This window comes from Conger conger, chromosome 3 (assembly GCF_963514075.1).
Source record: "Conger conger chromosome 3, fConCon1.1, whole genome shotgun sequence".
NCBI classification, from domain to species: Eukaryota; Metazoa; Chordata; class Actinopteri; order Anguilliformes; family Congridae; genus Conger; species Conger conger.
In genome coordinates, this window is record NC_083762.1 from 72,185,891 (window position 1) to 72,198,297 (window position 12,407).

At 44.3% G+C, this 12,407-nt stretch overlaps 1 protein-coding gene across 1 annotated transcript; it reads right to left on the reverse strand.

The window, feature by feature from the left end:
- Positions 1-1,135: 1,135 nt before the first annotated feature.
- Positions 1,136-11,761, reverse strand: LOC133124635 (procollagen C-endopeptidase enhancer 2-like). The gene is made up of 9 exons (XM_061236012.1): positions 11,634-11,761; positions 7,381-7,489; positions 6,724-6,982; positions 5,963-6,087; positions 5,125-5,261; positions 4,192-4,910; positions 3,800-3,877; positions 2,878-3,048; positions 1,136-2,348 (listed from the first exon to the last, which is right to left on the reverse strand). The coding sequence occupies exons 1-9, from the start codon at positions 11,735-11,737 to the stop codon at positions 2,218-2,220; spliced, it is 1,833 nt and encodes a 610-aa protein (XP_061091996.1). The 5' UTR covers positions 11,738-11,761; the 3' UTR covers positions 1,136-2,217.
- Between the last annotated feature and the right edge of the window lie 646 nt (positions 11,762-12,407).

The following is a 12,407-nucleotide window of genomic DNA, read 5'->3' on the forward strand; positions in this document are numbered from 1 at the left end:
TCTGACATTTCAGTGTTCTGAAAGCTGACCTTACGTCTGTTATATGGGTGGGGAGGTGGGCAAACTAGTCTTGTAGGTGGGATAAATATCAAGAAAATATTAAATAGATAACTACAAATGTTCAATTAAAAGAAAGCAATATAAAATAGAGACATGCAATACTGTGATATTAGATTATTTTATGAAAGCTTAGTAGATAAAATATCTGTATGAGCCACAGGGAGCAGTGCTGAGGCATAGCAGTCAGGGCTTGAGATCTAAGGCTCTGATTTTGGTTAGTTAGTTACCAGGAGGGGGCAATGCTGCTATGAAAGGGTATTCAAACAATTCGCCTGAATAAAATTCAGGTGAATGAAGATATAAAGTTTGAAGCACAGAATGGATAAGGGTACCCACATTATCTAGGCAAACTAATAATGCAATCAATGGAAGAACGTTTTGTGGAGCTTCCTGCTTGACACTGTGCTCATGAAAGGGATACAAGAAATGGGCTTTTCTTTGCAGAAAACTGAAGAATTTGGAAGAATATTATTCATATGGTCAGCTGCGAAATTCGGATTGATGTTCATAATAGTTGATCTAAACTGACCTATGGTGGAACTGTTTTGTAAATAATTCAAATGCATCGTGCTGAAATAAATCTGTCTCTAAAGAGAGGATGGAGAGGTAAAAAAAAATAAAAAATAAAAAATCAATCACTGCCGTCATCAAACATAATCCAAAAATAATTGGAAGCACAATTTGACTGCTATAAAGAATAATCAGAGCAAAATTGCAGGGCTCATACAGTACAGTACATCATATCTCAAAATAGAACGAACAGACAGCTGGGGTCTCGATACAGTTCAGCTGCAGCTAAATTTGTTCTGAGGTAAAAGACTTCCAATGAAGAACATGGAGCTTTCAATCATTATCATTGAATTTTCTAAATAAGGCACAGTCAATTACCTTTGTACTACAGAGAACCTTTGTATTCCTTTATATATATATATACAAGACAGAATCTATTGTTGAATGGGGAATTAATACACTGTTCAATGGGGCAGGCGCCATTCACGGCTTAAAAGACTGAGCTCTCTGAAGGCTATTTTGTTTCCTCTGTGAATGATGCAATAATGGGGTCAGAGCTGAAAATTTATTAGACAGTTGATTATACAGCACTGCAGGGAAGAATACCACAAATATCCGCAAAAGCAAAAGCACTACTCAGTGTTACAAAGCCTTTAATTAAGGACAATTATAAATTACAAATAGCTCCAAAGTGTGACTTTGGTGAGTGTATAAAACAACAAAAAACCTGTTTATTCTGAACAGCTACTTAACAGCTATAATGAACGCCTGACACAACGATGTTCAGCTTGAGACTCTGTGTTCCCTCTCGAGGGCTGACGTGACTATAAGGCCGCTTAATGAATTGAAAACATGTTCCTGCTGTTGCCTTGCGATGGCTGCTCTGCTTAACTGTAATCACGTGCAATGTCACGTACAATACGCCACCTTTCAAACGTGGTGTGAACAGACGTTCGCCGGAGAAAATAACTATTTAACGATGACTATATATTTTTCGCTCGGGTTGGAATTGAATTCCAAATTCAATGGTTTTATTTTTTTATTTTTTATTGCTTACACGCTTTTGTCCAAAACTGGTAGCACAACATTCCAAACCACTAACTATATTTACAAAAGATAATTTGACTTGCAAAACTGTACATTAATGTTCAATTTTGATGAGACATCTTTAAACAAATTAATCAAAGGAAAACCTTAATGAAATGACAATACATCAGTAATTTAATCATCTACACAGGAAAAAGTAATATCATTAAAACTAAATAAAATAAACAAGTACTAAAGTGTACTGGCAAAAAATATATATACTACACTGTCAAAATATATTTTCCTTTGCTCTTACTGTAATCTAATCTTTAATTGTACATTACAGTAAGATTTAGTTTATTGAAATTTTACTGGAATTTTTGCAAAGTTATTTTTGTAAGTCACAGTATTGTATGTTTTGTTAAAAGTTTTGAAAAATAAACTGAATGTTTCCAAAAGTTCTATATAGCAAACAAAATAAAAACTGTGAATACAAATACAAAGTCCCCTTTCATGTTTTATATTACATCTTAACTATTAATACTTGTGGTTGTCTGGTCTTCCTCTATCAGAATGGAAGGACTGCTCTCTGGGCCTTGATTAGTGGACAGTAATATGAGGTCAGCAGGTTTGGCTGCTTAGATTGGTCAGCTGCTTCTGCAGTGAAGCTTTATAGGGGAATGTGAAGCCGCTGGGATCCAGAAGGCCACGCCCCTCTGCGTCCACCAGGCCAGTCAGGATGTAGGTCATCCCTGGGAGGCAGATGAAAGGGTGGATCAAAACAGAAACCTTTGATGGGCTGAATGGCCTGTTATTGGCTTTATATATTCATCGTCATTACGCTAATCTGTCAATCCATAAAAGCCTTGGACGTTAATGCACAATGCGAGCTACATGCTCAATAATTGTGTGTGCGTATGTGTGTGTGCATATATGTGTATGTGCGTGTGTACGTGCATGTGTGTATATGCGTGTGTGCATGTACAGTATGTGTGTGGGTGTGCGCATGTGAGTGTGTGTGTGTACATGTATGTGTGTATATGCATGTGTACATGTGCAGCATGTGTGTGAGTGTGCATGTGTGCGTGTACAGTGTGTGTGTCTGTATGTGTGTGTGCGTCTGTATGTGTGTGTGTACAGTGTGTGTGTGTGTATGTGTGCGCGTCTGTATGTGTGTGTGTGTGTGTGTATGTGTGTGCGTGTCTGTATGTGTGTGTGTGTGTATGTGTGTGTGCGTCTGTGTGTGTGTGTGTGTGTGTGTCTGGACATGCATGGCAGTACCTCTGCGCAGCAGGGGACAGTTCTTGCATGTTGAAAGTAGCTTCACAGATGTAGATTTGCCCGTCTGGGCCAGGCTGAGGCGCCCGGCCTTGAAGGCCTTCAAGAGGGTGACGCTGACATGCACACTGCCCCTCGAACCTGGAGCCAGGGCTGTCACCTTCCCTGTGATTACTGCGGTAGACAGAGAGAGAGGGAGTGGGAGGGAGAGATTAGCAGATACACAAATCTCCTACAGTAGGTGGATAATGATACCTCAGTTAGACTGCTTGGTTTAAATAGAGGCTGAATATTGACGTGTAGTGACAGTGCTGTCAAATTCAATTTAAATACAGGCACGTACTTGATACAGGATGGTTTAGTTTCTGACACCTTATGCTAGCTGTATGCTAACACGTGGATATGTGACACCGCAGGATATGTATTGAATCAATGCAGGTTTCTCATGGGTACAACTGCAGTGTCCTGCCTGGGACAAGGCCAGTTCCTTAACCATTACACTACGACCTCACCATCCCTGTAGACTCTATAACAAGGACAGGTAATCCTGGTCCTGGAGTGCCAGAGATGGTCTTGGTTCTTGCTTTATCCAAAGGTATATCTAGGTATCTGAACTTCATTCAGATTTAGTGGATTTAATAAATCTGGGCCATCTGTGCTGCGATGAAAGTGCTGGAGGCACTCAGCATTTGACCATTCAGAATATTCAGACTTTTAATCATCCATCACATTCAGGAGGCCAAGCTCAGATGGAACAAAAACCAGAAACATCACTGGTACTCCAGGACCAGGGTTGCCTACCCTGGCTCGATAATATTGTGAAGGAACCAAAAGGTGCAGAGAAGGGAGAAATGGAGGAATTAGGAGGTGCTACATGTCAGCGGTTCCAAGCTGTGAATGGGAGGTAAAGGGCGATGTAGCTCACCGAACTCTGCAGAGCAGAAGCTGGCCGGGAGGCTGGTCTTCCCCTTACACGGCTGGGCACAGAGAGGGTTCGGAGATGCTGCAACACAAAGACACACAGTCAGCACAAGACAGACACGCACTCACACATGCACACGCGCATACACACACAGCCAGAACATCGCATCCATATACAAACACAACCAGAATAACATATGAACGTTACTAAGTTCACAAAACAGTGTTATAGGTAGAGTAGTGGTCTTGTCATCATGACTCAGCGTCAGTCAGTCTTGTAGCACAATCAGTCGACCAATTGTGCGGGGGGATTTGTACTAGAAAAACTGTGGTAGAGACGTGAGCATTGATCTCGGTACTGATGTCACCCAGTTGAGTGACACAGCGCATACTCACGCTTCTGTGCTCCTGGCTGCTTCACCACTGGTCCGGTTCTGTTCTGACCCGGCTTGTTTGCCCCTGCTGTCACTTTGGGCTTGGGTTTGGCATCTGGTTTTGTTTTGGGTTTAGTGCCAGGCTTAGGAATGGGCTTAGTACCAGGTTTCGGGACGGTTTTAGCTCCAGGCTTGGTTGTTGTTTTTGTGGTGGGCTTGAAACCAGGTTTTGGGGTGGGTTTAGAACCAGGCTTGGTACCTGGTTTTGGGACAGGTTTAGAACCAGGTTTTGGAGTGGGTTTGATATTGGTTTTGGCGCCGGGTTTTGTGGTGGGTTTCGACCCAGGCTTGGTACCAGGTTTGGGGATGGCTTTTGCCCCAGGTTTGGGGGTGGGTTTGGCAGCCGGCTTGGTGCTGGGTTTGGGTTTGGGTTTGGTTCCAGGCTTGGTAGGGATGGCTTTGGCAGGCTTTTTGGTGGGCTTGGCGGGGGCTTTGACCTTGGGTTTGGCAGTGGGCTTGATGGCTGGTTTCACAGCAGGTCTGGGTTTAGGTTTTGGGGTAGGCCATACGGGACCAGTCGGCATAGCGTCTACTCGAGGCCCGGGGGCGATATCGTTCCCCGCAGTGGGGCGCTTGGACCCCTGGGGAATGCTGGAGTAGGTGGCCCGAAAGCCGTCAGAGGTCACGCTGAGGTCAGACACAAACTGGACCAGGAGCTCGTTCCCATTGGTTATTATGTTTCTGTGGATGGAGGCATGAAGGGAGGGGGGGATGAAGGGAGGGATGGAAGAGGAGAAGAGAATGGTGTGAATGCCCAAAGAAGGAGGAGTAAATTAATTAATGGAGGGGTCCTCTCTAAGACATTTTAATAAGTATGAAAACAGAAAGAAAAGCTATTAAAGCCTCTTCCTGTTGTCGGGACGTTTCAAACAATTGATCCTCTCAGGATACTCACTCAGGTACGATATCACCGCAGTACTTCCCAATTCGCCGCGAGTCGTCCGTTTCTCCACCGTTGAAAAAAGCAACATAGTCATAGCGACAGTAACTGTCAGCCTCCATGTCGAACTTATCAAACTTCACCTCGATTAACTGTAGAAATGAGAGGGTACACACACACAGACACACACACACACACACACACACACACACACACACACACACAAAGCAGAAACACATCAGCAATGTCAGAATTAGACACTAACAGTCCAGACCAGAATGATAGGATGACTACCCTGCTGAAAAAAACATCTCAAGCTAGGTTTTGAAACAACTGGTAGCTGGAATTCCAAGCTGGCCATTGCTGGATTTTACACCAGGGTATCAATCATTCTGATTGGAAAGAGATCTGTGTCCATTGACAAGAACAAGTAGTTTGGCAGGTTAACCTAACAGCAGTCCAAACCAACGTACTTTCATTTAAAAATTAAACCAACAAACAAGTTAAAACTGTGAAAAAAAAAGATTTTGTTTTTAATAGGAAGTCTGGAGTAGGCAGAGAATTTCCCGCCCCTTTTTCCTACATTAACAGTAAACATACACATACACACACACACACACACACACTGCACTCAATGAGACCATTCATTCACATGTATGCAGAAAGCAGGTGGAATCTGAGGCCTAGCTCTGACTCCAAAGAAACACATTCACAGGCAGGGAGACCTTCCCTGGTCCCACTGGAACAGGGAGGCGAATGAGTCTCACTACACAGCCCGCCATCTTGTTTCTCAGAGAATGGATGGGGCAGAGGAAAGGAGGATATGTAAGCGGGGAGATCTTTGGGCTTTTACCATGTTGGGCTCCACGGTGATATGCCAGGAGCAGCTGATGCCTGCTGGATAATTTGACTCCGGCCAGTTTGGGGTTTTGACTGAACCCTCGGCCTTTGTCAACCGTCCCCCGCAAAATTGGTGCTCTGAGGAAAAAGCAGAGAAGAACAAATGCTAAAAGAGGCAAGCAGCCTTTGCTTTATGAATCGGAGTAGTTACCCTGGTGTAAGATCCAGCTATGACCAACTTGAAATACCAGCTACCAGCTGTTTCAAAGACTAGCTTGAGCTGGTCAAAACCATGTTGAGTATAGAGCTGGTCTGAACTGGTCAACCAGCTACCGGCTGTTTCAAAACCTAGCTTGGGCTTGTTTTTTTTCAGCAGGGCATAGTTATAATTATAAATATTAATTAAAAATTAAACGAATAACTAAAAATATAAATGCCTGATTTAGCAAACAAGGTTACACATTTATTTATTATTTGAATTCTGATAAAAAAAAAACGACTGACAGCCATTGTCATGGCAGCTGGATCGCAGCGCTGTTGCATATGTAGCAGGGTTAGCACCGCAAGCTCGGCCCGGAGCAGGTTACCACGGCAACGCTCCCCGATGACGTAACCCTCAAATTCAAAATAACGTCGCTGCCCTTGGCTTTTTTAGCTGACTGGTAATGCGTTCGTCTGCCAATTCTTCGGACGAGTGAGAGGCACCTCGGACTCAGGCAAATCTCTGACTCGTTAAATGTAGCAGGATGGGGGGGGGGGGGGGGGGGGGCTCACCGTCCACGTGTGGCTTGCCCCCGCTGAAGTAGGCCAGGAAGCCCCGCCCGGTGTTGGCGGAGTCTGACACCATCTCCACCATCATGGTGTTGCTGGTGGAGATGAGGGCGCCGGGCCGGAAGGTTCCGCAGAAGCGGCCCAGCTTCTGCACCGTGTAGGAGTGGCCGTTGTACACGTCCACGTAGTCGTAGCGACAGCGGGGGTCGGCCTCCAGGTCGAAGATCCGGAAGGACAGCATGACGACATGGCCCTCTGGGACCTGGGGATGGGGGGAAGGGAGGGGGGTTGAGGACATTGAGACTATAAGAGTGAGGTTGCAGGTGGTGTGTGTGTCAGTTGTATGTGGGGCAGCCTGTAACCGTAGTGATTAAGGTACATGACTGGGATGGTTGGTGGTTTAATCCCCGGTGTAGCCATGATGAGATCTGCACAGCGGTTGGGCCCTTGAGCAAGGCCCTTAATCCCATTTTGCTCTAGGGAGGATTGTCCCCTGCTTAATCTAATCAACCGTGAGTCACCTTTAATAAAAGTGTCAGCTAAATAACATGTGATGTAATGTGCAGATGAGAGTGGTCAACTCGAGGTGGTCTATTGTGGTTGAGAGTGTGGCTAAGTGAGTGTAGGATTGCCCAAGCGTGATCAGACATGAGCACTCACCGTGATGTACCAGGTACATTTCCGGTTGGGTTTGTAGTAGCTGGGGAAACTCTCGCTACCCAAAAACCCAGAATCCGTGACCAAGTGACCCCCACAGTTGAATATTGGCCTGGGCGCAGGAGGGGCAGAGAGAGGAGGAGAGTGAGTCTTATGGGTGCTTCATCCATAACCTGGCTCTGCTGTGACCCACAGAACAAGAGCCACAATGGAGCCTGCCAGAACAACAGTGTCATAACAGTACTGCATGTGCAATACATTTAAACTAGAAAACAGCATGGTCCTCCAAAAGAACAGAACACAAAATGGTTGGTAATAAACTAACCTTCATTTAGCACATTTTAATTATACCACCCTACTAAAAATACATGTGTACAAATTAGCATGATAGTCGCTACTAATGTGACTTGCGATGAAGAGGACTTTACATAAATATATAGGTTAGTGAGGGAAAAATTATGGTTTTGTGATCACTCAGTTTGTTCAGCAACACTAAATGGAACAAGCAACCAACTGAAACAGACGTTTAGAGTGACTTTAAAGGGGCAGGGAACTACACATCTGGCAAATATCTATTCAAAGTCATGTAAATAACCATAATAACACGTATTTCAAGTCAGAAATAAAATCTGTATGGAAAACAACTTCAGGAATGTATGGGGGTGGTCTGGGCCGCCTCACCACCACAGCTCCTTCCTTAACTGCTCTCAAAATGTATCACCCACAAGCAAAATGTATTGGAGAAGGCGGGATAAGATTGGCAGAGAGATTAAGAGCTGAAAAACAGCTAAATGTGAACTCCACACAGAAAGGCCACAGTCAGGAATGGTTTTGGCTGTGAGGCAACAAGTCGTGCATGCTACAAATCTCTGCAAAAATATCTGTATACAAATCTTATGAAACTGTGGGAGGAGATTTGCAATGAGGCTAAACCATTTATTGGCCATTAGCTCAGGTCCCTCTTGATGTCATAAATGATCTGGCCCCAATAGCTCAGAATCTGGTAATACATTTAACTCCTCCCATTTTATCCCCATATAGCAAAAGGTGGAAATCTTTAGACGGATGTACTGATTTTACAATGCATTTGATTTCTCTAATTTTGCTGTTGCTTAATACACATCATAATAACCCCATACAATGTAGTCTGAATCCATTCGCAGATTTAGCTTTACAGTCACTTTAAGATCGTCTGAAAAATCTAGCTTGTACAAATCACAAAAATTGATGCAAGCACAGAAGCATGGACTATATGTATGCAGAAGAGAGCCTTATAATGTTGGCTGATGTAAACCCCCCCCCCAAAACATTTTAAATTGAAAGCTTTATCAGTGTAAGAGGCAGACTCTCCAGCCCTGACCCCTGCCCGGAGGTCATGGACAGCTCCTCCCCTGGTTCTTGCCCACACCTTGACACGCCCTGGAGCTACAGAGGCATCATCCTGCGACTATAAACTGCTCACTATACGGAAGTGCCCCTCATTCTCTCTTCCAGCTATTGTTTTACCTTGGCTGTAACCTGTTCAACCCATTGGAATAGATTTATTATTACTCCTCTGTGAAGTCCTTTCTACCTTTACACCTTGTCTACCACCGGAGGATGGGTTCCCACTATATAGCTGGGTTCCTCCTGAAATTTCCTCCCATTGGGGAATTTTTTCTCGCCACCATTTTAGGGTTTTTCTCCCCCCCCCTCTGCTTATTTGGGGGTTCAGACCTGGTGTTTCCCCTTCTGTTACTCTGTAAAGCGTCTTTGTATAACAAACATCAGTCTTCAATATACAAATAAAATGGAATTAAATAGAATTGAACAGAGTGCCCTCTAACTGAGCAGCGTCAAGAATGCCAGGCTCAGAATAGCCACCCATCAGATAACCTAGTAACAATTCGCAAATTATCCAAAATTACACTAAATCACCCGAATTAGTAACGTAGGCAGAGGATTCTTGCTTTGAACATTGAAGCAATGAAAAAAAGCACAAAGCAGACTTATACAAAGTTTTTGTATAACCACAAAAAGAGACCATAGAGTAGCAAAGTATGAACTGCAACTACAGAGCTGCAAATCAGAGCCAGTCCAAGTTTAGTCCTGAAGACCATGACCTTGCAGCTGATGAAGCTAGCAGCACAGAAGATCACAAATGCGGTCCCATAAAGACAGCAGAGATAGTGGCAAATAAATGTAAACAAAAGGGAAATAAATAAAAAAAACGAACCGAGAAAGGAAACCGTGTCAAGCATTGCCCTGTGCAGCACAATTAGAGGGATCACTCTGTGCTCTTAAACAATTAAAGAAGAGGGCTCGCATCCACTGTGTCAGGAGAGTGTCATAGGAAAACATAACATGTCATATTAGCATATCCTGTGTACTCTGGGAGCCCTGTGGTTAGCCTAACCTCCAATCTGATTGGTTGAAATGCGCTAGTGGGGGTGGTCAGTTCCTCTCAGTGAATCTTTTTTTTTTTTTGTGCTATTGTATATTATTTCACATTTCCTGTGCAAACAGGATATTGAAAGGAAGGGGGGGGTGTATTTATACAGGCACAAATCCAGGGAAACACATTCACATGGGCTGACCTCTCGGGACTAAGAACACAGGCATGAATGCATACGTTCATGCAGATAGGTGCAGACAGACAGCACCTGGCACCACCATTATATGCATCCAGACAACATGAACACGAATTCTCAGAAACACACCTTACTCCCACAGACATGGCCCCACACACACACACACACACACACACACACACACACACACACACACACATTTACAGTGCTCATATTCAGCACACACATACATACTGTATTCTGGGACTTAACGACACTTATGCAAACATACACACACGCACCCACACACACACACACACACACACACGCACAGTAAACATTCTTTGCGATCCAGCCACGGTGGCTGCAGGCATTAATTCTACTGCCGTTCGTTTTCATTCAAGTGAATTTTTGTTAAAAAACCGAAATGCTGTTGAGTCGATAAGTGAATGAAGAACAAGTGGATAAGGACTTTATATCTGTCAGGACAAGGGATAGCCCACACTCGTACTTGGACAAGATCTGCTACTGTTAGATTTGCATGAGCATTTGATGGAAATGCGTTATGTAACGACACAGGTCTTCCAAAGTATACAGACTGCGCACACAGAGGCACACACAAGGAGAGGCACTGCCACTTTCATGAGGAAATTAATCTTTTCATCGCCGAATGAGTATGAATAAACATGTAAATACATTGCACAGAAGTGGACATTCAGATAAGCTTATTTGCAGATATACCAGATAAGTAATAAAAAAAAAGTGTGTGTGTGAGTATGGCAAAAAAAAAAAGAATAAATAAAGAATAACATTTTAATATTCATGGAACATGAACATGAAAGTATTTCCAGAATAGTGTCCTGAGCCCCTCCCCCAACCTGACACTGTCTACCGCTGTCTGGTATCTATTGCCATCTGTCTGACCATATGCCTACATCACTGCTACCCAGCAGGCTTAATAACACACACTCCAAATTTCAACACTCTTGCCGTGTGCCAATCACCTCGTAAAATCTCACTAGTGAATGCTCAGTTGTGATTTTCAGTAAGTCGTCACTAACACTCCCTCTCTCTCTCTCACACACTCGCATACACCATTCATCAAATGGCCTTAACTCACCCTCCCCCTGCCTCACTGTAAACCAGCCAATCTGAATTAAAATACTGAAACACACCCCTTTCAAATGTCCAAAAATATTCTCTTACGCAGTTGTAATTTACCTATTCGTGAGATATCACATGCACACACACAAAGCCAGTCCATCCTACACTATTGGCAGATATTAAAGTTTTTTTTCCTACAGTCCATTCATGACACGACTCACATGGGCAGTTCCCCTTCTCCAAGAAGGAAAGATCTGCAGCCATGCAGCAGCACATCAACATGGAGAACAGCCAACTAGCCCAGGTCAACCCGGCGGACTCCTGTCTCTACAATCTAAACCACTAATTCCCCAGAAGCCTTTGCTGGACTTGGCCCTTAAGGATGAAAGGACTGCCTTTCCTGCCAGCGCCACATACTGCATCAACAGAGAGACAGAGAGAGTGGAGGTTGAAGAGATGAAGAACATTCACTCACACTCACACACTTGCTAACACACAAACTGATCGGTGTGTAGATAGATAAATATTGCAGACGACTGTTAAATGGGCACACAGACACATGGGAACCCATTATACAATCACTGAAGTACGTGTCGGACTTACCTTGTGAAATTGGTGTTCTGCGCATTGGAGCTTTGACCCCATGTCCACCCGAACATCAGGAACAGTAGGAGGCAAGGAGCCCCTGCGTGTACCAATCGCTTCATGGTGCAGAGCAGACTCACGGTGAGGCGCAGGACGAGAAAGGAGGAAAGGATGAAAGTAGAGAAAACTAGAGGCGTGGAGATGAAGAGAGAGAGAGAGTGGGAGCAAGATAGAGTAGAGTAGGAGAGGAGAGAGAGAGAGGGGGGGAATGAGTGAGGAAAGGAGAGGGGAGGGAATGTTTTAATTTTTTCCAGATGGTCAAAAAAATTAGAAGTCAATCCTAAATGAGCTTTTCTTCGGGTTAGTTGAGCAGAGACAAAACGGGAGAAAAATATTAAATGATCGATAAACATAAACCCAGGAAAACTGGAACAACCCCAACAACTTCTGACATGCGTACGCCTTCTTGCTTCCGTGTGCGTCCCCCCGCTAGGATAGCGCCTGTGTGTGTCGGCGTTATCGTACGTGTCATTACTGAATGCGCACGCCTGTGTCTCAGACAGTCGGCTAGTGTGGACCGAGCATAATGAGCACCTCTCTGCCCTCTTGGCCGGCTGCAAGCGGGCACCAGCGCACAGCCCTGAAAAACAAACTTCCTTAAAGCGTATCATTTCCAGCCCACGTTCAGCGAGAGCCAGCAGCATCGGGGAAGATTACGGGTTGTGGATATGGGGATAGAGTTACTATGGCCTAGCCGTAGACGAGGGGGAAATGGTGAGGCTACAGCTTTGT